This window comes from Solea solea, chromosome 17 (assembly GCF_958295425.1).
Source record: "Solea solea chromosome 17, fSolSol10.1, whole genome shotgun sequence".
NCBI classification, from domain to species: domain Eukaryota; kingdom Metazoa; phylum Chordata; class Actinopteri; order Pleuronectiformes; family Soleidae; genus Solea; species Solea solea.
The window spans coordinates 19,650,375-19,676,398 of NC_081150.1; the positions used below are offsets into that span (position 1 = coordinate 19,650,375).

The 26,024-nt window shown below is 38.3% G+C and overlaps 1 protein-coding gene across 2 annotated transcripts; it reads right to left on the bottom strand.

Annotated features, from left to right (window-relative positions):
• Positions 1 to 412: 412 nt before the first annotated feature.
• Positions 413 to 25,773, bottom strand: si:ch211-243j20.2 (uridine-cytidine kinase-like 1). Of its 2 annotated transcripts, none has more exons than XM_058613969.1 (15): positions 25,622 to 25,773; positions 22,940 to 23,151; positions 19,069 to 19,175; positions 17,946 to 18,116; positions 14,807 to 14,878; positions 11,860 to 12,049; positions 11,621 to 11,682; positions 9,449 to 9,468; positions 8,526 to 8,624; positions 6,951 to 7,044; positions 5,352 to 5,414; positions 4,847 to 4,969; positions 3,502 to 3,609; positions 3,269 to 3,425; positions 413 to 2,845 (listed from the first exon to the last, which is right to left on the bottom strand). In XM_058613969.1, the coding sequence occupies exons 1-15, from the start codon at positions 25,711 to 25,713 to the stop codon at positions 2,769 to 2,771; spliced, it is 1,647 nt and encodes a 548-aa protein (XP_058469952.1). In that variant the 5' UTR covers positions 25,714 to 25,773; the 3' UTR covers positions 413 to 2,768. The 2 variants fall into 2 exon arrangements, with proteins under 2 accessions (XP_058469952.1, XP_058469953.1); XM_058613970.1 differs by lacking the exon at positions 9,449 to 9,468 and adding an exon at positions 10,963 to 10,979.
• Positions 25,774 to 26,024: the final 251 nt, after the last annotated feature.

The following is a 26,024-nucleotide window of genomic DNA, read 5'->3' on the forward strand; positions in this document are numbered from 1 at the left end:
CTGGCTTCATTTCACCCGTTTACGTTGAGTAAACTGTTTTATTGTGTGCATGTTACGTCCATTTAGTACAAAATACATTAAAAACCAGAACTAAAAACGTCCTGTGGAAAAATGTAACTGTTTTCTTTTAAACTTAATTGAAGAAAAATTTAATAAAAAGGTTTAAACATGTAGGGAAAAATTGCTTAAATTGTCAACTATGAAAAAAGATTAGAGCATTAACTCGTTTATCCAAAGAGAAATTGTACAAAAGTGACAACGAAATTTTCTCTTGGTGGGAGACAAGTATAAGTTTGCAAAAGTCCATTATCTTACTCCAAATGTTAAGTGATAACATATCTAATTGTCGTTGCAGCTTTTCTTTTGCGTTTTGTGGCAACTCGCTCGTTAAAAATGAACAAATACACATAAGTTTGGAACAATAACTTTAATATCAGTCTCTTTGTCGTGAGGTAAACACCTGCAATCCACATATTTGAAAAAAAAGAAAAGAGCGAGGTGTTGCGACATACAGTACTATTGACATTTTTATTTCAAGTAATTTACACACATGTTTGAAGCTGTTTTTGTTTTGACCGTCAGCTCATCAGCAGCAGCAGCAGCAGTAACGAGGAAAAGTGTAACAACTGAGAAGAGTGATGGCGTTGAGAATAACTGAATTGAACGCAGCCGACATCGATGACTCGTGGCCGATGGCAGTCCAACGCAGTTTTAATAAACCTGGTGTAAAAACTGACGGTAAATGCATCTCAGTATTAAAAACACATGAAATGGACTAAAAATTTAGTTATTTTGGCGATGTCATTTCAAGGAAATTGTCAAGATGCAGAATATCTGCAAACAATGTAATAAATTACAAAAGAAAACAATAGAAATAAAAAAATAAACAAGGTTTGGTTATACACTCCTTCATGGATCAGTCTCTCTCATTAAAATTTATTTTTTTGTGGTTGCTATGACAACTGTGAAGCATCGGGGTTTTTTAACAGGCAGTGTGACGCAGCAGCGTTGGTCATCGTTTACACTATGTGACTTCAAATCGCCCCTTTTTAGTATTTATATACTGTTTATACAGTATAATGTAAGTACATATGATTATAAGACTGCAGCTAAAAATATATATAAAATGGGATTATTAATGTTTAATATTCCACTTAACTAAACGTCAAACATGAACACATCTGTATTTGACTGTAACGTTGCTGCAGTGACCCTCCCACACCAAACCCCATAGAGAAAACAGCGATTTTACGTCACAGGGACGCATGAGTCGTTGACCCACCGCTGCCTTCGTCAGTTAAGTTCTAACGCGTCCGTTTGAACTTAACTGAACCAGTTCAGTGTCAGAAAACCTTTGTTCAGATTCACTGTGGCGACACAAACTGACCACACAAGGCCCAAGAGCCAGCAGTAGACCAGCAGCTCCTGTGTCGCTGTGGGCTAAAAACACTGATTTTCTCTATGGAGTTTAGTGTGCGTGTGTGTGCGAGTGTGTGTAAACCTTGTTTTAAGTGGCTTTTCCTTGTTGGCAGCCATGTTGACGATGAGTGTCCATGTCTTTACAGAAATGGCAACATCGTTGTTGATTATATGTCAATGATACTTGAAAAGAAAACCCCAGAACTACCCTTTTAACTTAAGGCTCATGTAAAATGTACACCAACTTAGGTGTAATCTATTTAAAGAATATATTTATGCTACTTTATCTTGGTGTTAATTTCCTATTGGGGGAAAAAAACTAAGTTTGTGTCGAATGTAAACTGTGCACCAGACTCCATAGAGAAAATCAACGATTTTAGCTCATGGGATCACAGGAGCTGGTTTGGTACAGCAGTGAACGCGTTCTTAAAATACCGTAGATTCAAGTCAACATGGATTCTGTTTGCCTGAATGCAACACAATGGCTTTTCCATAAATACTTCACACAAACCTCACTTTTAAAAACACACAGCCCTGTGTAAGTCTCCACAGGAAGTGTTAGAAATACTACTGAATCCTAAACGATTTCAATTAACGCCATGCACAGACAGGGGGCGTTGCCTCAATTTTGACGCCTCCTCTTGTTCAAGTGTTTCAGAGAAAGTTGCCTGAGAAAACAAAGCTATAACTACACTAGTAATTCTGACTAAGAGCTTTTTATGATGCAAAGAAATTGAACGTTAAACTCCGTAGCAGCTACAAACATGCCAGAGATTTGTTTCAAGACGGAAGAGCATTGTCTTTGTGCAAATTATTTGTTAGATTCCGATTTATTGACGATGTCTGACTTAAATCCTGACTTAAACCCAAAAAAGTGTTTTATTTTTTAATGACAAAATCTGTTCCTACGAGTGAGGATTAAGAGATTTTGAAAGACGGTCAATGGTCGTCGCATCGTTTTGGTCCAACAGTCGAAGACGCCACCACAAGAAAAAAAAAAAAAAAACCTACGGGAGCGCGACGCGAGAGGAAAAGTGTCTCAAACGCCTCAAAAGTGTCACGTGGCTCGAGCAGAAATCCTGTTTAGTTGTAAAACACATTACTGTGGTTAAAAATTCAAGCTTAAAATGAGGCGGGAAAAGCCTTTTTCAGACTGACGTCGAGAAGCCGTTTGCTTGTAAAACAGAAACGAGGACGTGTGGAAACGTCCACAAGGCTTCAGCTCGCTGACCTCTGTTCTCCTTGCTGACCTCTGATCTCCTCACTGTAGAACATCCCATCATTGTTCTAATGATTCAAGTGCTTTCGTGGAACACACCCCTCCCCCTCGTCCGCGATTGGCCGTCACTTCAGAAGTCCATCCCCTCGTCACTTTCACACCAGTCTGACGGAGCGTCTGTGCCAAAGTAACGGTCTCCAAAGTTACCTGTGGAGTAAAAAAAAAAAAAAAGTCAAAATAAACATGATTAGATTCATACGTTCCGTTTTAAAAAGGTTTATTTTTAACTGTAAAAGCTCAAAAAAGTTTGAGCTTTTATTTGATCTTTCATTATTAACTTAATCGCCCAGTGTTTTTTCAACAGTTAAAAACATGTTTATCCAATTTTTCAGCTTCTTAATGTGAATATTTTCTAGTTTGTCATTTTTCAGCTTCCTAAATGTGAATATTTTTCTGGTTTCTTTGCTCCATGTAACAAAGAAATCATTAAAACTGAGTCATTTTGGTTCGTGGACAAAAACAAGACATTTGATCATTCAGTTTTCCAAGAGACACTGATGAACATTTTCTGACATTTTATGGACCAAACAAGTATTCGATGCAACAGCAAAATGTGAAGAAAAGCCTCACCGATGCCTGGAATGATGTGGAACTGCTCGTTGACCTCCTTGTCCACGGCGGTGGTGATGATGCGGACTTTAGGGAACGCGTAGGCCACCGAGTGCACGCCCATCTCCGCCATCAGCAGCGACAGCACAAAGATCTTGTCCTCAGCGACGTCGTGGTCCTTCACCGACCAAACAGAAGACGCTGGTTAATCTAAAAATAGGATTTCTCCGTCTTCAGGATGTGTGTTTACTCACGAGCAGGACTCTGACGGCCATGAGAGCGGCCGCTCCCGTGGACACGGTGCTGTCCATCAGGATGACGTAATCCTCGCTGATGTCTTTGGGCAAACGGAGGTAGTGAAGCTGCACAAAGGAAACGATTAAAAACTCTCACTTCCTGGCGTCATAACACAGCATCACCTCCTAAATGAACCGTCGACTGTTTTGATGATCAATGAATCATTCTGGTTAAGAATTTAAACAGTTTCGGACCTTTCAGCTCAATAAATGTGAATAATTGTGGGTTTATTTGCTCTTTTTTAACAAAGAAATCATTCAAACTTTCAAAAAAAGTTTACATTTTTTTTTATTTTATTGATTTCATCGATTGATTAATCGAGAAACTAATGCAACTAATGAATATTTACACCATCTACCAATGTTTCAATGACAGTCCCGATGATTTTTGCACTTTTTTGAACAATAAAATGTCAGAAAACATAAGAAAAATGCTGAAAATGATTTTGTTTTATCCACAAACCCAAAAATAGTTCAGTTTAAATGATTTGTTAAACAGAGCAAAGAAACCAGAGAATATACACGGTTTAAGAAGCTGAAAATCACTCAAACTCAAAACATTTAGCAATTGATGAATTGAATTATCAATCAATCGTTGCAGCCCTATGTAGAGAGCCAATACATTATAGTTTAAAGCCTGTAAAAGTCAGTTCATCTGCAGAAATCCTATAAAATCACAATATAAACAAAAATAACCCATAAAACAAAACAATATTTTAGTATGTAAGTGTATTTTGCATATTTTTCTCCTCCAAAAAAAACATAAATGTATGCCTCTGAATGTCTGCAGTTAATTATTCTCTGTAAAATAATATTAAAAAGAGGGCTTTTAATTCGATTTTCTACAAAATAAAGAATGAGCAGATTCACAACCTTTAGACAAACAAAATCAAAAGCAGCAAAACATTAAAACATTTTTATGATAATGAGGAAAAAAAGATAAATAAATAAATGTCACAATAATGGTGAGGGACGAGATTAAAGTCTGGAAACAAACAAAACAAATCAAAAATGAAGTTGTAGAGTTGAAATGAAAACAGTGTTGGACGCAGTGAAGAGAACAAAACTCTCTTCCTGAACAAAGAACCACTCACTGTAAATGTGCCTTAAAAAAAGGAGATTAAATGAAACGTGTGCGACTGTTCTCTAAAACCCTAAACTACATTTCCTCCACTGATGATGAGGAGTTAATTCATTCATTCATTCTGACTGAACTTTAAATGTCACTGCTCTCAAAAAAAACTCTTTCACTTTGTGACGTTTCATAAAACGATAATAACTCTGTTGGAGAGTCCGCTCTCACCTCAGGTTCTCCAGTATCGTGGTTGGTCTGGATCAGGATCTTTCCCAGTCTGATGTCTTTGCACACGGCTCTCAGAGCCTGTTCCATGGTCTCTCCTGCTCTGAGAATGGACACGCCAGTGATCTATACACACACACACACACACACACACACACACACACACACACACACACACACACACAGATGAGAGGGTTCAGATTTAGACAAAAATAGAACCCATGTAAAAATGTAGGAATAAGTTTACTGACTCTGGACCTCATGTCTAATGTGGTTTGGATTTATACCAGCAGAGGGCGCACATGGACCAAAGCACTAATGTAATAATATTAATAATAATATATGATATAATCACGATATTTACGCCACCATAGAATATATATCACAATATTTAAGTAACACTGCGATAAACTTGGGTTTAACTACAAATGCATGAAAGAAAAATTGATTTCTCACAAACTCGTATTCAATTCAAACTATGATTTTTTTAATTTTAAAACAGACTTACTTGTTGACCGCCCAGCCTCTTGCCGTCATAGACTCCGCCCTGTGGCGTCTCCACAGACACGGGCTGAAAACAAAAGGAGAGAATAAGACCCCGTCCACACAGAAACACGACGAAATGTAGATGTTATCTTTTTCTTTCTCGTGTTTCGTTTCAAGAAATCGTCTTCATCGACACTAAAAACCATCGCAGAACAACTTTAATAAACACTGCAGTACTTATGCCAGGCCTGTAGGTAGCACTGTTGCAGAAATACACAGTGGTGGGCTGTCAGGGCCAGCACGGCCTTCTCTGCTGGCCCTGACAATATCAAAAAAGTAAAAAAAATTATTATTATTATTATTGTTATTTTAATAATCAAATTAATGTGTGTCTGAACGTGTCTGAATTCAATTACTTTTTCAGTATGTTATGATTATATTTCCAGATAGAATATGGTTATTTTTTGTGAAGCTGAGCTGGATTTTCCTGGATGTCATTAAACGTATCATAGCTCCGCAGACCTGCTCTAGTAGTATTGCTGGCCTTTCGTTGAAGCTGCCATTTCCTATTTGGTTAAAACTTTGACTGACGTGTGTCGTCAGCCAATCAAAATGTGATGCATAGTGACAGAACGCCCCAGGCCCAGTGATGTGTCTGGCGCTAGCCCCCGCTGTTGTCATCAACCACGTTTTAACCTTTGGCGGGTTTTGAAGTAAGCTATGGCCACTGCATTAACACCACCGATCCATCATGTTTCTGATCTCCTTTGTGTGCACTTTTCACGGAGATCATTTAGAGAAAAGAAGGAAATTATTTCAAGAGGAAGACCTACACCGAAGAGGTACATCATTTACGGTAGTTGGAGTGTTAATGATAAATTGATAACATTTTTTAGAAGTAATGAGGACAAAACTGTTGATCATGAATAGTGCCGTGGACGTGTTCCCCGCGTAGCTGAAACCTATGCTTATGTGGAAGCTTGTTTTTGTGTCATATAGTGGCTTGTGAAATTGCGGTTGCTGAGTGACATAACGGAAGATGTGGTGGTAATGATGCAGTAGCCTATAGATGCGCAGGGGTGTGCGTGTGTGCTATGGTTGTTGCAGATCAACTGTCTCGTGAATATAGTCGGTGTTTGTGCGTGTTTTTTTTTTTTACTGAAGGCCCTGACTGAAACCCCACGGTACACTACTGAAAATACACCATGTGTACCGCGTAGAAACCCTAGTCAGGATGTCGAGGGAAAGAAAATAGAGTAGCATATTTGGTTGTTGACATGAAAAAACAAGGGCGGGACCAGTTTTCAAAAAACTGGTCTGATGTGTCTGAGACGCTCCAGGAACGCAGTTTACGGATGGATAAAACACTGAGACGATAAAAAACAGTCCTGTAATCGCCTCACCTCTACACACTGATGACAACAGGCTCACAGTGAGTAATCCACACTTACTATTGTTTATATTTAACCTTGAAATGAGCAGGAAGCCCCGTGATGTCAGGCAGGTTCATCGTCTTCACTTATCTTCTCACACACACACTCACACACTCACACTCACACACACACACACACACACACACACACACACACACACACACACACACACACAGAGAGAGACCCACCTTGAGAGGAAGGAAGGAGAGGGCATGTTCGATCAAAAGCCTCATTAATCTCTTGGAGTAGAAGATGAACTCGTCCCGGTTTGTCTCCTTGTTCCTGCACAAACACACGGGACACAATAAAGATTGTGCCTGTGGTAAGAAGCAGTTTAATCTAACGCTAATATTTTCTGACAAACTCTTAAAGTCATTTCACCGTCAAGGTCAGAGTCTACTTCCGACTCTGCAAAGATTAGCGATGTATACCGTTCCTAATTGGGTCGGTACCAGGGTACTGTTAAGATTCTGGACAAATGGTACTGTTTTCTGTAGTTTATTTATAATCACCAAACACTTAGAGCGTGCTCATAGTATGAAGCTAAAGGAGTGCGGCGTGTTTGATTGCTATAACAATGTTAGCAGCCCGGCTAACGCTAAAGACTGCAGCATCGATAACATCCTAAAGATATACATTCCTAGCAAAGATCGCTTTGCATTACGCAAAAAACCAAACAAAATGGCGACTGGAAAAAATAAGTTAACTCACTTATCTTTGAACGATCGACTCACTGTTTGCTCGACTACGTTCTCGACAAATCGATTAGTTATGTCATAAAATGGCGGAAAACACTGATCAGAGTTTTTAGGGCTTTGGCGATTATTAACCCGTCAATAAATTAGTCATTTTGACAATGGATTATTCAGTTTTTATAGTTTTTTTCTTTAATACTTAAAACAAGTTTTATGATTTTTGAGAGATGTGTGCTTTGTGGAAAAAACAAGACTCAATTTATCCAGAAAACAATCGTTAGTTACAGCCGAAAGTGTTCTACATCGTTTTGTCCACAAACCCAAATTATTCACTTTAAAGAATGTTTTTTGTTATATGACGCAAAAAAAGCAGAAAATATTTACATTTAAGAAGCTGTAAAACCAGAAAACAAATAATTGAAGATTATTTAAGTGAATCAATTAGTAATCGATTAATATCACTGATTTTTTTTTAAAGCCATATCTGACCACTGGAGGGTGCACTGTAAAATAACAGCAAAGGCCTTTAAGTTGCTTTTAATGTGCAGAAACTGACCAGAAAATATTCACATCTAAAGAAGCTAAAAAGTGAAATTTTGTTTTGATTATTTGAAAAAAAAAAAAAAAAAAAAAGGAAAAAAGCTCTTGAAGCCATTTTTTCTTCAGTCTTCTTGTCGCCTAGCTCCACCCCATGTCCACGCCCCCTCTTCCCACCAACATCAGTCACGTCCGTCATGTGGCTTCATGATCATCTTCTAATCTGACACAGTGACCATCAGAACAGAGATTATGTAGTCTGGTATTCCTTACGTTGTGGGTACCAAAATCTGTTCACACAGTCACATTATAGGGACGTGTCTTCCTTAATGTAAATGACTGCATTTTAAAGGTGAAGACATGTTTTAAAGTTAGACTGAGGTCAGGATTAGGATTAGAGGGCAGTAGTAAGTATGGTTAAAGTCAGATTAGGTCCCCAGGAAATGAATGTAAATCAATGCAATGAAGTGCCTATGAAGTTGTGGAAACCAGTGGGTTGGTGTGTGTGTGTGTGTGTGTGTGTGTGCTGACCTGATGATTGTGTGCATACCGCGCACCTGTGGTGTGCTCTCCATCACGCTGAGGGTTGTGGGTAAAGGCTGACCCTGATGAGCCGAGGCCAGAGCTGATCTGTGACGAAAAATAAGAAAAAACATACATCAGAGAGGGGGAAAATAAAAGTCCCTTAATCCAAATTTTACATAAAGTCTAAAAAAATGAATCTTTAATACAATACTGCTATTTATACTACACTACATACTATTATATATACTATACAGTACTATATCAACCTTCTCTAACTAATCTTTAATACATTAAGTACATCTGATATCTTCTACTACCATTTATACCAAACAATACTACTATAATATACTTCATTATATCTACTTTCTTTCACTTTCAGTTTTGAAAACTTGCACTTTTATTAAATTTAATTGAAAAGTTGCTGATTTTGTGAGGTTGTTTTTGCACTCATGTGGCTTTAGACCCACAGTAATTAAGTCTGGCTTATTTGTAATTTATATAAACTCAAAAATCTCACATAAGAGCATCTTTATGTAATTAATTAATCCCAAGAAGCCGGTGTTAACAAAGCAGAACAAGGAAAACATCCCACAAATAAAAGCATTAATTCATTACACTGACTTTTTGTCTTTGTTTTCCTTTTAAATGTAAATATGTGTGGTAGAAGCTGGACATCCAGATAAAATAATAATCCACACGTTTAGCAAAATGTGGCACGTAGACTTTCAAACACATGCTTTTGGTGTTAAAAAAAGCAACGTCACAAGCCGAGGTATTGTTTGCCACATGCTCAGTTTCTACCTTAACAGAAACAAATTTGCTTTAACGCTAAAAAAACACAAGAGCAAACATAACATCATGGCTGAGCTACAGTTTTTAAAAAACAGCTACTAAAAAAAAAAGAAAAAAACTAAAAGGAGGAGCCTCACATGTCCCAGCGCAGCTTCCTCTGAAGAAGGTGACAGATTTTCATTTGGTGAAATAAAAACGGATTAAAAGTGGAAGGAGGAGAGAGAAGGAAGATAAATAAACAAACGAAAACAAATAAAGAAAAGAGAGATCAGAAAGTTAGAGCAGCTTCACTTTATCAAAAACTGTGAAAAACACTCAGATTATTATTTAAAAAGATGATTCATCTCATCTGTGAGTTTGTTTTAGACAACGCGGTTTCATTAACTTGATGCTGTCGGGCTACGTTTCAGGAAAATACTTTAGACCGCCTCATGATGGCACTCTTGTCAAAGCGCCGCCTCCCAAAAAAAACACTGGGGGAAAGTGAAAAATGTGAATTTGAAAAGCACCTTTTCATTTTTCTGAGCTGAAAGTAAAAAACTAAATAAAACATGGAAGTGCAATTTTTATAAAATTGCGATTAAATTTTTTGAAAACACGAGAACTCACAAAAACTTCAAAATTATTAAAGATCCAAACATCGCAAAGATGAGAAATTGCAAAAAATTCAAAAAAATATTAAAGTTCCAAACATCGCAAACATGAGAACTTACAAAAAATTCAAAATTATTAATGATCCAAACATCGCAAAGACGAGAAATTGCAAAAAATTCAAAAAAATATTAAAGTTCCAAACATTGCAAACATGAGAACTTACAAAAATTCAAAAATATTAAAGTTCCAAACATCGCAAAGACAAGAACTTACAAAAATAAAAAATATTAAAGTTCCAAACATCACAAAGACGAGAACTTACAAAAATAAAAAATTATGCAAGTTTTAAACATCGCAAAGATGAGAACTTACAAAAATAAAAAATTATTAAAGTTCCAAACATCGCAAAGACAAGAACTTACAAAAATAAAAAAAATTAAAGTTCCAAACATCACAAAGACGAGAACTTACAAAAATAAAAAAATATTAAAGTTGCAAACATCACAAAGACGAGAACTTACAAAAATAAAAAATTATTAAAGTTCCAAACATCGCAAAGACGAGAACTTACAAAAAATTAAAAAAATATTAAAGTTCCAAACATCTCAAAGACGAGAACTTGCAAAAAACTCAAAAATATTCAAGTTCCAACATCGCAAAGAACGTAGAACATTCAAAAACGCACACATTTAACTGCAGCTGTTTGAAAACACGATTCAATTTTTGAAGACGTTTAATTGTTAAACGGTGGTCAGCACATGGATTTATTTGGTAAAATGAAATGTGTTATTCATAACCATAGCAACATTATGTTGTTTTTCTGTGATAAATTTAAACTTTAAATTTAGTCTCTGGTTTGTATTAGAGAAATTATGAAAAGCTTCCTGTGTGGACGTGAACAAACAAGTAGAAAAATCACAAAAACAAGACAGCTTGTTTTTGTTTGAATATAAAGAAAAAGAAATAATGGAGTAAAGAAAGAAAAGAAGAGAGAAGATAGGAGGGAGGAGGTGAAGTCATAAAAATAATAATAATAATAAAGCGCTGACAGTCGTACCTCACAGTGATCTCACGCTGGAATGGTTTACACAGCATTCAGCCAGGCAAGAGGGGACACAAGGACACACGGAGACACAAGGACACACACAGAGGAGTGTGTGTGCACACAGTGAGAAACACAAGAAAACATGAGATCAGCCGGAAATGTCAAAAAAAACATTCAAATTAAATGTGAAAAACTTCCCAAATTAAAACTTTAATAATCTCCATAAACTTGACACTAACAATTATTTTCATAATCAATTAATCTGTCATTTATTTTCTACATCAAATCGATTACTTAGGTGTTCTCAAACCATGGGTTGGGACCCACACATGGGTCGCAGGTGAATTTTTTGGGTCCCCAAACTGTGTGCATGTTTTTGAATAACATGCACAGAATGAAGTGTTCAGATTGGGCTGTAAATTGTGCACAAATTTGGTCGATTTATATTGTAATTTTTAATTTGGATAATCTTTTAAAAGTGGGACCTACTTATTTGGTACAAAAAAAATGACAGGAAATATTAAGTCTGTGTATAACTCTGTTTTAAGGATTTCTTTGTTAAATGGAGCAAAAAAACTGGAAAATATTCACATTTAAGGAGCTAAACGTGAATCAGTAAAGACAGAACCAGACGAAAGCACAGATTAAGAAATATGTGAGGGGTCCTCACCTTCTCCAGCTGACTGTGAACATGCTGCACAATCAAATCCAGCGCTACAAAGTTCTCTCCACCTGCAAATAAAACAAGTTTAAGACACAGATGACGAGAATTTACTGATTATTTTAACTCAAACCTGTGCTTAACTGAGTTATCCAGTGCTGAATGTGAAAAACGTGAAAAACCACAGTTTATGATGCAAAAATAAACATTTATTTATGCTATCAGTAGAAACTGAAGCAGTGAGTTACCTCTGGGCACCACGATGTCAGCGACCTGCACCGTGGGCTCGATGTACTGCTCAAACGCCGGCTTCACAAACTTATTGTACTGTTTGATGATGCCGCTGATGTCCCGCCCACGATGGGAAATGTCCCTCTTCAGCCTCCGTATCAGGCGGATGTCCGAGTCTGTGTCCACAAACACCTTCATGTCCAGGAGCTGGAGAGTAGAGAAGTGTAAAGTAAAAAGTGGCAGTGTAGGTTGTAAATTGTGGGCAGGAAAAGAGTTTTACAGATTTCAGTGACCTCAGCTAGAGTGCCACTCTAATGGGCGCAATACACATTCATTATAAAATCTGAAAGGGTCAAAAAAAAAAAAAAAAAAAAAGGATTGAAAAAGGAAACCGCGACTGTTTAAAATATTTTAACAGATATCAAAATGTGGATTTACAGCTGGAAAAAGTGTCAAGCCTTCTGACTTGTTTAAAGTTTCAACCACATCTCTACGATAAAGTATGATGACTCTGTGAGGCTCTAAAGTGGGTGGAGTCGTGAGCTCCGGTAAAAATCAATGAAGCAGCATCACAACAACAAAGAAGCAGCAGCAGCAGCAGCAGCAGCAGCAGCAGCAGCAGCAGCAGCAGCAGCAGCAGCAGCAGCAGCAGCGCTCACAGAAAGAACTATTGATGACGTGTAACATGAAAAGGTGTGTGAGTGATTTAGAGAGAGTGTGTGTGTGTGTGTGTGGATACAGGTATAACTCAGCGGTGCAACAAGCCAGCGGAGGCTGCAAATCTGACGTGGAGCAGGATCAGCACATCTGTCACACGGAGGTGAACAAAAGAGTCGACCGAGGGAAGCCGAGGCCGTGGATCATTTTATAACCTGCCTCACTGTGTTTGTGTCAGCATGTGAAAAACTGTCGCAGGAAATGGAAGCGACACTTTTTTCTCCCCCCACCACTAACACCCACATTTTAACAGTTTTCACACTGTGAGGAACAACCTGCACAAAATTATTACAGCAACTTTCGGACAAAGATATCTTGGAAAATTGGGTTTGTACATTTGTCAGTTTGCTTTTAGAACTGAAACTGATCAATGAGTGGTTCAAGTCTCCCAAACCACCAAAATAATTTCTCGTTTTTGCCCCCAAACCAAAATTAAATTAATTTTAATGTGTTACATGGACAGAAAAAAAAAAACCACACGATAGGGCTGAACAATTTTGAATAAAATATCCAATTGTGATTATTTTGGAACTGCGATGTCAGAGGGAATCTTTACTTCATTTTTCTCATTTTCATTTAAAAAAATAACATTTAAAATGATGACCGATGATAAGTGAGTGATATTTGTGCAGATCTGTAACATGTGGTAGAATAAAATGTGTGTAGATCAAGACCGTAATTAATGGAACATGATATTTTGACAAACATTTTGGCTGAAAGTGAAGTAGGCCATCTTGCGATTTTGATCAAATTTCCATCAATTGTTCAGCCCTAGTTGGCGATTCATTTAATAACCGATTAATGGATTTGTAGAATCATGTTTACAGTGCGTTTGTTCGCAGCGTCTCACTCCCCTGTGAACCACACCCCCTCCCCTGTGTAAACATTAGCATAAACGGATCTGCACCATTAATTGACTTCACTTCCAAGAATGGACACGGAGACACAATTAATCACCGTGGACAAAGGCTATGATTGGGATAATCAACGACACAGCTGCGGCTCAAGTGGGCGGGGGGAGCCCAGCCTTATCTTCACGCTCCAGATCACACACACACACACACACACACACTGACACACACGGTCGGTGTGTGTGTGTGTGTGTGTGTGTGTGTGTCCTATTACAAAGGGCTTTTATAAAGAGCAGCAGCAGAACTCGAGTATGGATTCACTCTGAACAACATTAAAAACACTATAGAACTCATTTTCTCCTTCTGAATCTACATTCATGTGTATTTTTTAAAGTAAAATCCATTATTTTTCAGCTTCTTTTGAATTGAATTGGTTGATTGGCTTATTGTTCACCATCCTCTGTATAGATGGACAAGTACACTTTTATGTTTATATGTTTTTTTAAATGTTTCATTTATTAATTTAAGTTATTCATTTATTTATCTCGATTGTTTTTCCTCTGATTATACCAATATTTTCTTAACGTGTTAATTAAAAGTGAAAAGATATGGAGACGCTAAAGCCTGGTTAGCGCTGCTCACAGCTTAAATACAATCAGATGTTTACTTGTGTATTTATCTCTTATATCTTTCTATATTTTAATAGTTTATAAAGCTGTGCTACAGTAACAAACACAAGTGTTTCCCCCGTTTTGGGATCTGTAAAGTTCGCAATCCTATATAAACGAAAAAGGGAATACTGACAATTATAAAGTTATTAAAAAAATATAATTATACTTTTAGTACAAGAGCGTAAAAGCCCGTCCTAATTACGGGTCGTATAAATACAGTAAATGAAGTGATATTTCATCACAGAGATAAACAAACTATTATTAGATTTAATTTCCTCACTCACTGTGAGAATCAATTTGTTCATAAATGACTTTTGTTTTTAATTAACTCTGGCACAAAGAATCACAATTACATTTTTCTAACAGCATCAAAATATTTGATTTATTTTGATTCATATAAAGAGATGAATTATTGGGGCAATATTACATTTTTTGTAATAATCAGCATTGGCAGATTATGATCTGCCACTGTATATAATTGCACTTAAGTAGAGAAATTAAACTAAAAACATTTTGCCCATATATTTAACCAATCTGAATATAACTTTTTAATGCATTTTGCTATCTTGAAAAACTAAACATTTTAATATATTATTTATTATTTAGTATTTCAGACAAAACAGAACATGTGGAAAAAATGACAAGCGTGTGGTTCAATAACATTAATGAAAAACAAAGAGATTCATGCGATGATGAAGGAAAGAGAAGGTTTGAATTATTCTTACCTTCAGAAGCTCCTTGTTGGCAAAGGCCAGGATTCCCTCAAAGATGACGACATTGGCGCCGTACACCGTTTTCTGCCGTGAATAAATGGAGGCGTTGTTGAAATGGAGAGAGTTCGTAATGATGTAATTTCATTTCCCTGAAGCTTCTTCACAAAAGCCCTTTTCGTTTCATGAGGATACAGCTAACATTTAAGGTTTTTAAATTAATTATGTATAGATAATGTTTATGTGCAGACAGAATTAAGTTAGCGGAACCACAGGGTACCTCATGATGCAATACATGGTCCACGATACCAATAATAGGCGATTCTGTGATAAACAATATATCGCGAGACAATCCTATAGTGATACGTCACGATATCTGTTTAAGTGAAGAAAACAAAAACAGGTCACTTCCACCCCAAGTTTTCCCCTCATTAATTGGAGCAGCGCCACCGTGTGGAGACATGAAGCAGCAGCACCCGCGAGTGAAAAAACTTTTCTGGTGTATAAATTATCGTCATAAACATAGATTTTATGATACTTTTACTAGCTCTCTAATGAAAATGATCGACGTCCTCACATTTCTGTTGAAAAAACGAAATGCTTGAGTGCCAGTGCCAGTTTCTGACATTTTAGAGACCAAACGATTACTTAAATAAAGAAACGTTAGTTACAAGCATATCTCTCAGAGGCCAAGATGATGAAATTCCAAGGTGTTGACATACGTTAAAAGTATCTTCATGTGTAAGCAAAGGAGTCTCAATCTACAGCCCTAGTTTACTCAGCGTTTTATATACAGAAAATATATATGGACAAACAAGGAGCCGGTGTTTTAGTTTTCCTGCTTCTTCTTCTTCTGTGGTTAAAGTGGACGTCCCCTCTCTGTATCAGGTGAACACGTTAAAGTCGCACTAAATCACCGCTGAGGGAAATGAAGAAATCGATTAACACTCATCTGTTTCTGCAAAACTCATTTTACGTCTTTACACAACAGCCTCACCCGCCTGCTCTCTACAATTCTTCACCTATTGTCGTCGTCCCCCCCCCCCCCCCCCCCCCCCGCACTCATCCCCCAAAATCAATACAGGAGTGTCCGACCATTGACTCCAGTATGAAGCCAGTGTCACAGGACGGTAATAGGATTGTGACAAACTTGCTCGGCTGCAGCATTCCGTCTTTGATCGAGGCCGGGATTAATGTCTCTCACTCGCAGAAACGTTTCATAGCGACGCAGATTCGCGGCGAGGTTCATCAGATTAACGCAGGGGAGAACATTAGCGCAGCCGAACGAGCTAATCTGTTTTCTATTCTTAAAAAAATTTTTTTTAAAAAAAACTAGTAAAATATCATAAAATGCATCGTCTGTTTTTGACGATAAAGTGATGGAAGTGACCTGGCTGAAGAAGAGCGAGTTTACAGCGGGATAAAGGTGAAGAGATGCTCCCACGTTTCAATACATTTTTATGACTTTATGAACTTTGTTCTCTATGTTGTGAAGAAACAGAGAAATCCTGCACTTTTAACCTTTCACGTTAACGTTTTTGTAGTTTTGTTTTCTTCACTTAGACAGATATTGTGATTGTCTCGCGATATATTGATCATCACAGTATCGTCATATCACGATATTATCGGTATCGTGGACCACGTATCGCGACAGCTCCTCGAGCGCAAACAACAAATGAAAGAAGTAAGTTCTTGATCCCCGTACCGAGCCTACAGCTGCTTTGACCCCCGCGGCCCTCGGGGGCCACAGGTTTAATAACATTCACCGCAGAACAAAAAAAAGAAAGCAAAAGAGAGAAAAAAGGATTTTCCAGAGGAACAAGTAGTCGTGATCTGCAATTTCCCGCGTGGCGCCGCGTCGCCTCTCAGCCATGAAATTACACGGCGAAAGAAACTAGAGACGAGGTGTCGGAACACTCCGCTGCCAGATTGATTCCTCACACAAAAGCTCTCCGCTTCAGTTCTGCGAGCTCTATCACTAAATCCTGAGCAAATTAGCCAGCATTTCAATTAGCATGGGCTCAAATGACACAAGATGCACACTTCTCCATCCCCTGAGGGTTTTACAGTGATTTTGTTACAGTAATAGTCGTTTAATCCTGTGGGATGAAGCAGATTAAGTTTCATTTTCTGTGATGAGGATTGATTATTTCCTACAGTCGAGTCGAGCGAAACTGTGGATTATGTTCTTTAACCACATGGAAATAGATGATCATTGTCAATATTAGTGGGTTTTATAATAATCGTGTGCTCTTTGAAAAGAGTTTCACCACTTACAGTTGAAAATGGATTGTGATCGTTTTCTTTCATTTGTTTTTATTGCACTGAACTGTGGAAGACGTTGTTCACTCACATTAAAGCACATATTGATTTTGTAAATATGGACGACGCACAAAAGGCTGAGCTGGAGAAAGGCCTGGAACACGTTGCCCCTTTAAAACGAGATCTGCCGTAAACCTGCAGTGCTCATCTTCAACATACGAGGCAGCAGCTATTATTAATACTAATGATTCACTTTTGTTGTCTGTTATTTTATGTACAGTATACTCTTTATTTTGTTGCTCCAGAGTGTTGTACTAGAGGATTATTTACTAAAGATGGCGTCTTCTAAATATAAATCAAAACTCAGCTTCTTAAATGTGAATATTTTCTGGTTTATTTGCCCCATTTAAATAAAGACATCATTAAAAATAAAACATTTTGGTTTGTGGACAAAAGATCAACATTTTCTGGACATTTTCTTGACCAAAAAAACTCATCGGTTACTCAAGATACTCAAGAAAAAACTGTTTTCATAATTAAGTGGAGTGTTTATTTTTCTAGTAATCGATTAATTGTTGGATAAATGCCCAAGAGAATCGTGAAAAAAGTGACGGACAAATTACACTAGACGGAAACATTTTGTGACACAAACAACAGCATAAAGCAAATTTTGCACAATGTAGAGATTGATTTACAGCCATATCTGCAACACTTTATATCATTTTGAACTGGAGATGTTTGGTAATTTAATTAAAATGTTCAAACAAACGACTTCACTTAAATCTGTGCAAATGTGTTTGGAGACCCTCCCAAAAAAATGTCTTTACGGCCCATGTCCGGGCCCCCGACCCAGGCTTTGACGATGAGTTAGCGCTCATGAACATGAACTCACCCATTCTTTGCGTCTGCAGTGAGACGTGAAGTCGTACACGGGCACTTTGATGCTTTTCCCCTTCTTCAGTTTGCGCAGGACGGTGACGAGCAGCTCAAAGTCAAAGGCGTCGGGGTGGTCGAAGTTATACTCGTTCTTCGCTGCCAGCTCCTGCTCCTCTTTATTCAACACCTGGAAACACAACAACAACAACATCATCATCATCAACAGTTTACAACATGATCAATGTTTTCTGGACAAAATCTCGATTCACTGAGAAAAGGACGACATTGAAGATTCTAATGTTTATAATCCCAGAAACAGAATGAAGAAAACCGGGGAAAATAAAACGTAAATGCATAAAACAATCTCCAAACACAAGATAGAGGTGGGACAATGACATCGTTTTCCGAAAGTAGGGTCCCTTAACCAACACTGTGTTTATGTTTTAAAGTCAGGTAGACCTTTGACCTTCGCACTCTAGCGAGTCCTCCTTCAAATCCTTGAGAAACGTCTGTACCTGATGTGATTAAAGTCCTGCAGGAGTGTTTTTGGGATGTCGTGTTCAGGAGAAAGGAACAGACCAACTCATTTGTTAAATTCAAATCAAAAAGGTCAACAGACCAGGACGCAGAGGAACCACGTCAAGAACCCGCCAGGTCTACGAGATCTTTACACCACAGATTACGATGTGACAGAGTGAAGTTTTCCTCTCGGGAAGAACCTACAGAACTCTTTTATGTTTTTAAGTAAATTTGACGACAGCCAGGACGGCTCCGTAGAGACGCTCGAAAACATAATTGACTCGCAGAAGGGGAAAGTGAGGACGCATCGACCTCACGTCTCACAGGAGAGGACGCTGGACAGCGTTCTGAAGGCTCAGCGCCCCCGCGGCGACCTCGACAGGCGGCGCTGGATTAATTTCAGTGGAGTGGAGCGAGACGCGTGAAATCCCTGCTCAACTCAGATACTGTACAGAGTAAAGCTGCTTCTGTACAAAAAGAGCTGCATCTATAATTTAAATGACACTTAAGTCGTTTAGTGCCATCAGGTGAATTTGGTACAGGGCTGGTTTTTCTTTAGGTTTTCATGATTTCTTATTTTCTTATATTGGAGCAAAAAGAACTTGTTGTCGTTTCTGTACCTTGTAGAAAGAGTCCATCGACAGCAGAACCACCCAGGGGACGTCCAGCGCTTCGATGATCTTATTGGCGACCGTGGTTTTACCGGACGCACTTCCTCCACACAAACCTACAGAAGCACAAAAACACAGTGAACATTTAGTCTTTGAAGTGATAATACAATAGCATCATAATAATCCAGAGATCAACATGAACTGGATTTTTGTGCAGCCAGGAGTTCCTGGACTCACTTTAAAGCTGCATTTTCACTGAAAAGTAACAGGAATCCATTTCAAAGAGCGATAAAAGCTCTGGGTTTTGGGATCAAAAAATGACTTTAATCATAATCTGGATGATGAAAGATTTAGGGAACATAATATAACTGCAATTTTTCACTGCATTTGATTGAAAACATGATATTTTTATATTCTTATATTACAACCTTCAGTATTAACTGATACTGCAACGATTATTAATCGACTAATGAATGAATCAATTGTCAATTGTTTTGACAATCCGTTTGGTTTTAGAGGTTGTTATTTTATTCATTAAAACAAGTTTCTCCGAATTTTCCGCTTCTTAAATGTGAATATTTTCTGGTTTCTTTTTGCTCCATTTGACAAAGAAATCATTAAAACTAAAAAAAGGTTTGGGTTTGTGGACCAAACAAGACATTAGAGAACATAATTTAAGGGTTTGGGAACATTTGACACCAAACAAAGTAAGATTAATCGAGATAATAATCCATGTGGATGCATTTACTACTGAGCCATAACCAGCCATTTCTTAAAAAGAATACTTAGTCAAGTATTTATAACATATTTAGAGTTTATAGATGGTTTTGGACTTTACTTTTTCATGTTCCTAAAGTCCAATCCAGTTTTTTAGGCCAGTATTGGACCGATACAGACACCGAGTGTGGAATCAGCTCATCTCTAACATCCAACACCTTTTCTTTACCTCACACGACCTCCTGTGTGAAAGAGCACGACCACAATCCTGGGAAGTGGGCCAGCATTGGCTAAAAAGGGTATATGTGTGTGTGTGTGTGTGTGTGTGTGTGTGTGTGTGTGTGTGTGTGTGTGTGTGTGTGTGTGTGTGTGTGTGTGTGTGTGTGTAGGAACAGAAATAGCCTACGGAGCCACTTCTGCGGTATAAACAACTCCCACTGAAGTGTTTTGGAATGGCTTTTTGCTCAGATAAGAGCCATCGAGGTCAAAACTGCTGAGTGTGAGACACAGAGAGAGAGAGAAAACACTGCAGTGCTGCTCATTTCTGTGTATGATCACAGCTTCAGAGGTGAGATAAAAAACACTGAATTCATGGAGTGAATAGAAGAAAAGGCTTCGGTGGATTCAGCACAGCAGTAAAAATGTATTTCTATGAGCTGTAACGTCAGTGTATGACAGGAAATATTCATAATTATTAAAGTAAAAATATCTGACTGATTATTAACACTCTTATGACTATCATGATAATGAGGTCGCCTGGATTTATTTGGATTTTATGGCCGTGGACTTGTCAAAAAAAGATAACTTTCACGTTCCATATCTGCCAGTTATTCATGGACATCACAGACGTGTGACGCGCTGGTGAATCTCGTCTGTGATTGGACGGAGAAGTCCCGAGGTTCTACCGTAATGTATATAAGGTAGATAAGGGCGCAATTAAAGCTCTGATTTCTCTGCTTTCCAGTAACCATCCATTCATCCATCTTCTACCACTGTGTCCTCCACATGAGGGTCAGCTGACAGAGGGTAAAAGGCGGGGGTCAGGTCGGATCGCCAGTCCATAGTTTTTCTAGAATTTTCGAGATGTCACATACAGCACTCTAACAGGAGTTACGGTAATGAGAAGTACGCGCGTCAAATACTGTCGGTAACAGAAGGGTTAAATAAATCACCAATTGACCATTTAGATAATGTATTTATCAGTGAGTGTTTATTTCATAATTAAAACTTCTTAAATGTGAATATTGTCTGGTTTCTTTGCTCCTTACAGCACAGAAATCTTAAAAAAAAACTGAGTACTTTTGGTTTGTGGACAAAACGAGACGGAGAAACTAATCGTCAGATTAACCGATTTATGAAAATTGTTAGTGAGTTGCAGCCCCACACTGGACCTTTACAGCGTTCCCACTCTTTTTTGGGGGGAATTTTCCAGGACTTTTTCAGCTGCTTCCGTTGTCACAGAGAGAAAAACTATGTCGTGGAACCAAATACCAGCAATTCTTCATTTGAAAGTCACTGGTTTTGTCCTTAACGGGGACGTGAAAAGTCACTTAATCTAGCGATAAAATATGTGAAGCGCTTCCAGGACATTTGACTTTTTTTCTCACATCATTTTCCAGATTTTTCAGGACGCGTGGGAAGAAGTCATAATGTCACATGATTGTCTCGCAATATATCAGATTATCTTTATTCTGGGACACGTTTGTATTCTGTATTGTTACGCAAATAATCTTCTCGTCATCTGTTCATCTCTCGTTCCCAGTTTTTTAATTTAGTTTCTGTCCCTTTAAATCCGCAGCCACAGCCGAGTGTGAAACTGTGACCAGAGTCTCTGCAGTCGTCCATCGACAGGTAACAGATTGCTCACAAAAGATAATGTCCACCTCTCCATCCATGTGGATTCTAGTTAATGTCCCTCTCATGTGTTTGACCACGGAACACTGGCTCTGCAAATTCACACTCAAACACACACACACACACACACACACACACTCAGTGTGAGTCACGCTTCACTGTGCTGCTGCTGCTGCTGTTGCTGCTGCTGCTCGTGAGGCAGATATTTTACTGTGCTGATCAGCAAGATGGCGGCCGAGCAGTAAAAACAAATGAATCCAGCTTCTTATGTAAAACATATTGTACCAAAACAGCTTGTTGATTAAATGTGTGAATCAAAGTCATTTAATGACAAAATAATTTAAGATTTTCTTACTACAATAACACTTTAAGTCATCATAATGATGATTTAGTGGTTCTGGATTTTAGTGGCAATTTATAAAATAAACTATGACACAGTTCATCCTTTCATTCATTCATTCATTTGCAACTTGTATTATATGGAATTATATTGTTCCAAGTCCCTGAATCTGCTGTGAACTGCTCCTACAGGAAGTAGAAACCCACAAACTGGGTTTCTGGGTGAGGAGTTTGAACCCTGAAGGGTCCGAAACTGAAACGGCAAAAAGGAGCCGTGTCTTTTGTTTGGACGTTTTGGCGGCTTAGAAAGTCTGACGTGGACCAAAACAACGATTTACTGTAATTGTTGTCAGGCTGAATTTGTTGCTTTAGGCAGCAACACAAGCAATTTACCACTTTCCACCACCTTCACAGAAAACGTGTACATGTATGTTATATTAGACAGTGTTCCCACATCAAATTCAAGGTCATTCCAGGACTAAAATATGCTGACAAAGCTTAAGATGGGAGGACGACTTGTAAGAGCATCTTCATCCATGATGGTGGTCACTTTAATTGATTTGCAGCACGCTCTGCGTCTGGACAAGTGAAATTTGCATTTCCCAGACATCACGTCATTTGCTCGCTCTTGGTTAACTTTACTCGCTCGTTGTTCTGCACGGAATCTCACGTCAACAGCGGAGACAGAGTTGTCCACAACACAACACCTGTCCTGCATCTGCCTAGTCTACATACACCAATCAATGCAGGACACATGAAACAGTGGGTGGCCCATGTCTGTTAATGCCGATTTTCAAAGACTCTGAAGGGCCTTATACTATGAAACTGTTATGACTTTGATGTACATTGTAAGCAGAAGTAAAACACGGCACATGTATGTTGTCCTACCTTCTTCTCGTCTACGTTTTTTAGGTTATGAACCAATTTATTTTTGGTCCAGGATGGCATGAATACGATGTCGTTCACTCACCGATAACGAAGGCCTCTTTGAAGGTTGTCCCGGTGACGTTGTACCACGGCGGCCGTCCCGCGGTGTAGATGGTGCGCTTGTTGGTCCTCAGCAGCGGCGGCTCCGTCTTTGACTGGCTCGTGGTCCGCTTCCGTGGCGACAGAGACGGGGTCAGAGGGCAGCGGGCGGCGACGTGGTGCTGGAGGCCGTCCAAGGAATCGTCTCCGCTGCCGCTGACGTTAAAATACGGCAGGAGTCAAAAGGTCAGAGCTCAAAGCCTGGGACGCATCAGTGTGCAAGTCTGTTTACAAAAACCTAAACAGTGACTGTTAACGATGGAAATCAGATGAAGGATTTAACCCTCATCTAGAGCTGGGGAATGAGGACAAAACATATAACAATAAATAAGTTGAAATTGATAAAACGTCATGTCATTAAATTTACTCCTGAAGGAATGTGGAATAAATCTGTTGATTGTGTTTTTTTTTTGTGGGAAATTACATCAGGATTAATACATTTGTATTGAATTATTGCCTGTTTTTAACTTCCTCTAAACCATTGATACCATTTTTACTTCAGAAAAGGTATTAAAAATGAATAAATATCAGAGTCTCTTATTTACGGACCCGTTTTATTCTTCGTAACTCGTCACTTTTTGCTTTTACATTCTTTTTATGTTCATATTTGTGTTTGTTGCCATCAGAGATGCCATGTAAGCTCATATCTAACGCCCTCCTGCCGCTGCTCCGTGCATTTTAGTAAATCTAAGATATCTGCAAGTGCTTTAAAAGTTTAAAAATCTGCCTTTTTTTACCCAAAAATAGCCAAAGAACAACTAAAGCTACGAAATGGCAGAAAATCATTTTTGGACAATTTAAAGCCTTTTTCCCACCTTTAAGGACCTGCAGATACTTATTTGTCCTGCAGAGAGATGAAAGAGAGAGACGATGGACTTTAACGTCTCCCTCTGACTCTGTTTCTCTCTCCACAGTGAAGTCTCTACTGTCGGTGTGGTCGAGGGGGAGGAAGGTGGAACTTTCCAACCCTCCCCAGGAAAATCACACCATCGCCCCTGGAATACAGCGTGACAGAGTGGTGGCGTCCGTTCGCATGAGTAAGGCTGTCATCATTTGGCAGTGATCCTCCACGTCCTCTGATTTGTTTTGGTTAAAAATAGTAAATCACTGAAAAAGAAAGGCTAGAAACAAACCATTTCATTAGCGATTCATTTACATATGACTTTCTATTTCTATATTATACGAATATACATCATAATCCCATTTTATGATATCATAAGAATCTATTTGTGGGTATATGTTAAACAAAAACAGTGTGTGCACATTTTTAAGGTAAAATTCAAGCACTTTAAAGGTCAATTTTCCACATTTTTCCAGCATATGAGAGCTTTAATATGTATATGTTCAAAAAGAATTATTTCTCTCCCTTTCAATCGCAATAAAAGTGATGATATTATGTAACAAAATGTTTCATTAGTCGTGCCAGGTGGTCCGGGCTGAACGGTTTTTAATTATAGATTCTACGACTTACTTTATGTCGTTTGCTGAGCAAAACATTTCTACACATTGTGAATAAATAGTCACTATTTTCAGCATTTGAAAACACTTTATACAAAACTTACACAATGTTCTTCAACAAAAACGACATACCAACAAAGACATAGGCTAAAGGCTTATTTTTACCTCTACAATATAATCAACAAGAATCTAGATTTTTCTGATTTAAGAAAGAAAAACAGGACAAATATTAGTCTTAACTATTATCAATGGGCATTTTTCATTTTAAAGCTTTAAAAAAAAAAACACACAACAGAGACATATACAAACCCATCATTTGACTATCACAAATGACACATTTTAACTAATGTTCTCACTTTACATGATTCAATTGTTTTATTTAGTTCAAGTCTACATCTTTCATTTCCCTTAACTTGGAAACAACCTCAGTGTAATTTCTAAGAACAAGAGAGTTGGAAACATCCAGACACAGGCTTATCTGATGCAGACAGCTGAAGATTATTATCATAATAAACATGCGCGCAATCATGACATTTGTACACACCCAACAGAAGCTACGCTGCGGTTTTAGTAGATGACAGTTATGCCGAATTTACTAGTCGTTACTGAAAGACTGTTGACTCAATTGCTGTCGAATACAACTATAACACCCACAACGGAAAACGTATAAATGGTATTTTTAGCAATGGGAAATTGTTCTGTAAAACATGGCATTGTTGTCATATACATTTCCGCAAAATGCCAACACTTCCTAACAATAGAAATCGCATAAATGCTTATTTTTGTCAGAGGAGAATGGTGTTTGCATCACATCCTTGACAGATACTGTGTACGTGTATATGTGCGTGAAGCACACGTTTAAAACATATCACAGCATAGCATAACATTGCGAACCAACTAACTATAGCATAACATTGCGAACCAACTATCTAATATAGTTGGTATATACATATATATACGTTATGTTTTGGTGATAAGCACTATATTTTATTGTTATGAATTGCGTCTTTTTATCTCTTTTGTTTCGCCGCACACAGCCACGCCGACCACGCAAATACGTGCTGGCTAGTTAGCGCAAGCTACCTAGCCTTAGCCCACTTTCTTCCTCCGCAGAGCTGCGAGTCTTTCACGTCTCAGTATCATCCATCACGTATGATTATCTGTGTACCTGTCGGACCGTGACATGGACCGGTCCGCCTCCACCCCCTCATCTGCGGGCTGCTCTTCAGCTTTACTGTCGCTGGTGCTCGCTTGCTCCATGTCGGCTCCTGAGCAACAGTAGCGCGGCGCGGAAAACGAACACCGGTCTGCGTGTTGACGTCAGCCGGACGTGGGCTGATGCTGCCCTTGTTGTCATCGGGATCGTTCGTCAACAATCAAATTAAATTGCAAACACAGCAGAAAACAGATACATATATAGATCGTAATAAATAATTTAACCTTCATGGTTAGATTTAATTTCATTCAGTATAATGACTTGCGTTTCACCCTTTCACTCTGAAACTCTGAAAACCAGTAAAAAAAAAAAAACTGCAATTCGTGAACACACCAGGTAAACTGCTGAAGACGTA

What these genes read in the sequence shown, in the direction of transcription:
- si:ch211-243j20.2 (XM_058613969.1), bottom strand. Translation starts at nt 25,713, where the DNA reads ATGGAGCAAGCGAGCACCAGCGACAGTAAAGCTGAAGAGCAGCCCGCA. An exon ending in CGATGGACTCTTTCTACAAG is followed by an intron (nt 18,117 to 19,068) that starts GTACAGAAACGA and finishes TTGTGTTTCCAG; the next exon opens with GTGTTGAATAAAGAGGAGCA. An exon ending in CCACATCATTCCAGGCATCG is followed by an intron (nt 2,846 to 3,268) that starts GTGAGGCTTTTC and finishes TTTACTCCACAG; the next exon opens with GTAACTTTGGAGACCGTTAC.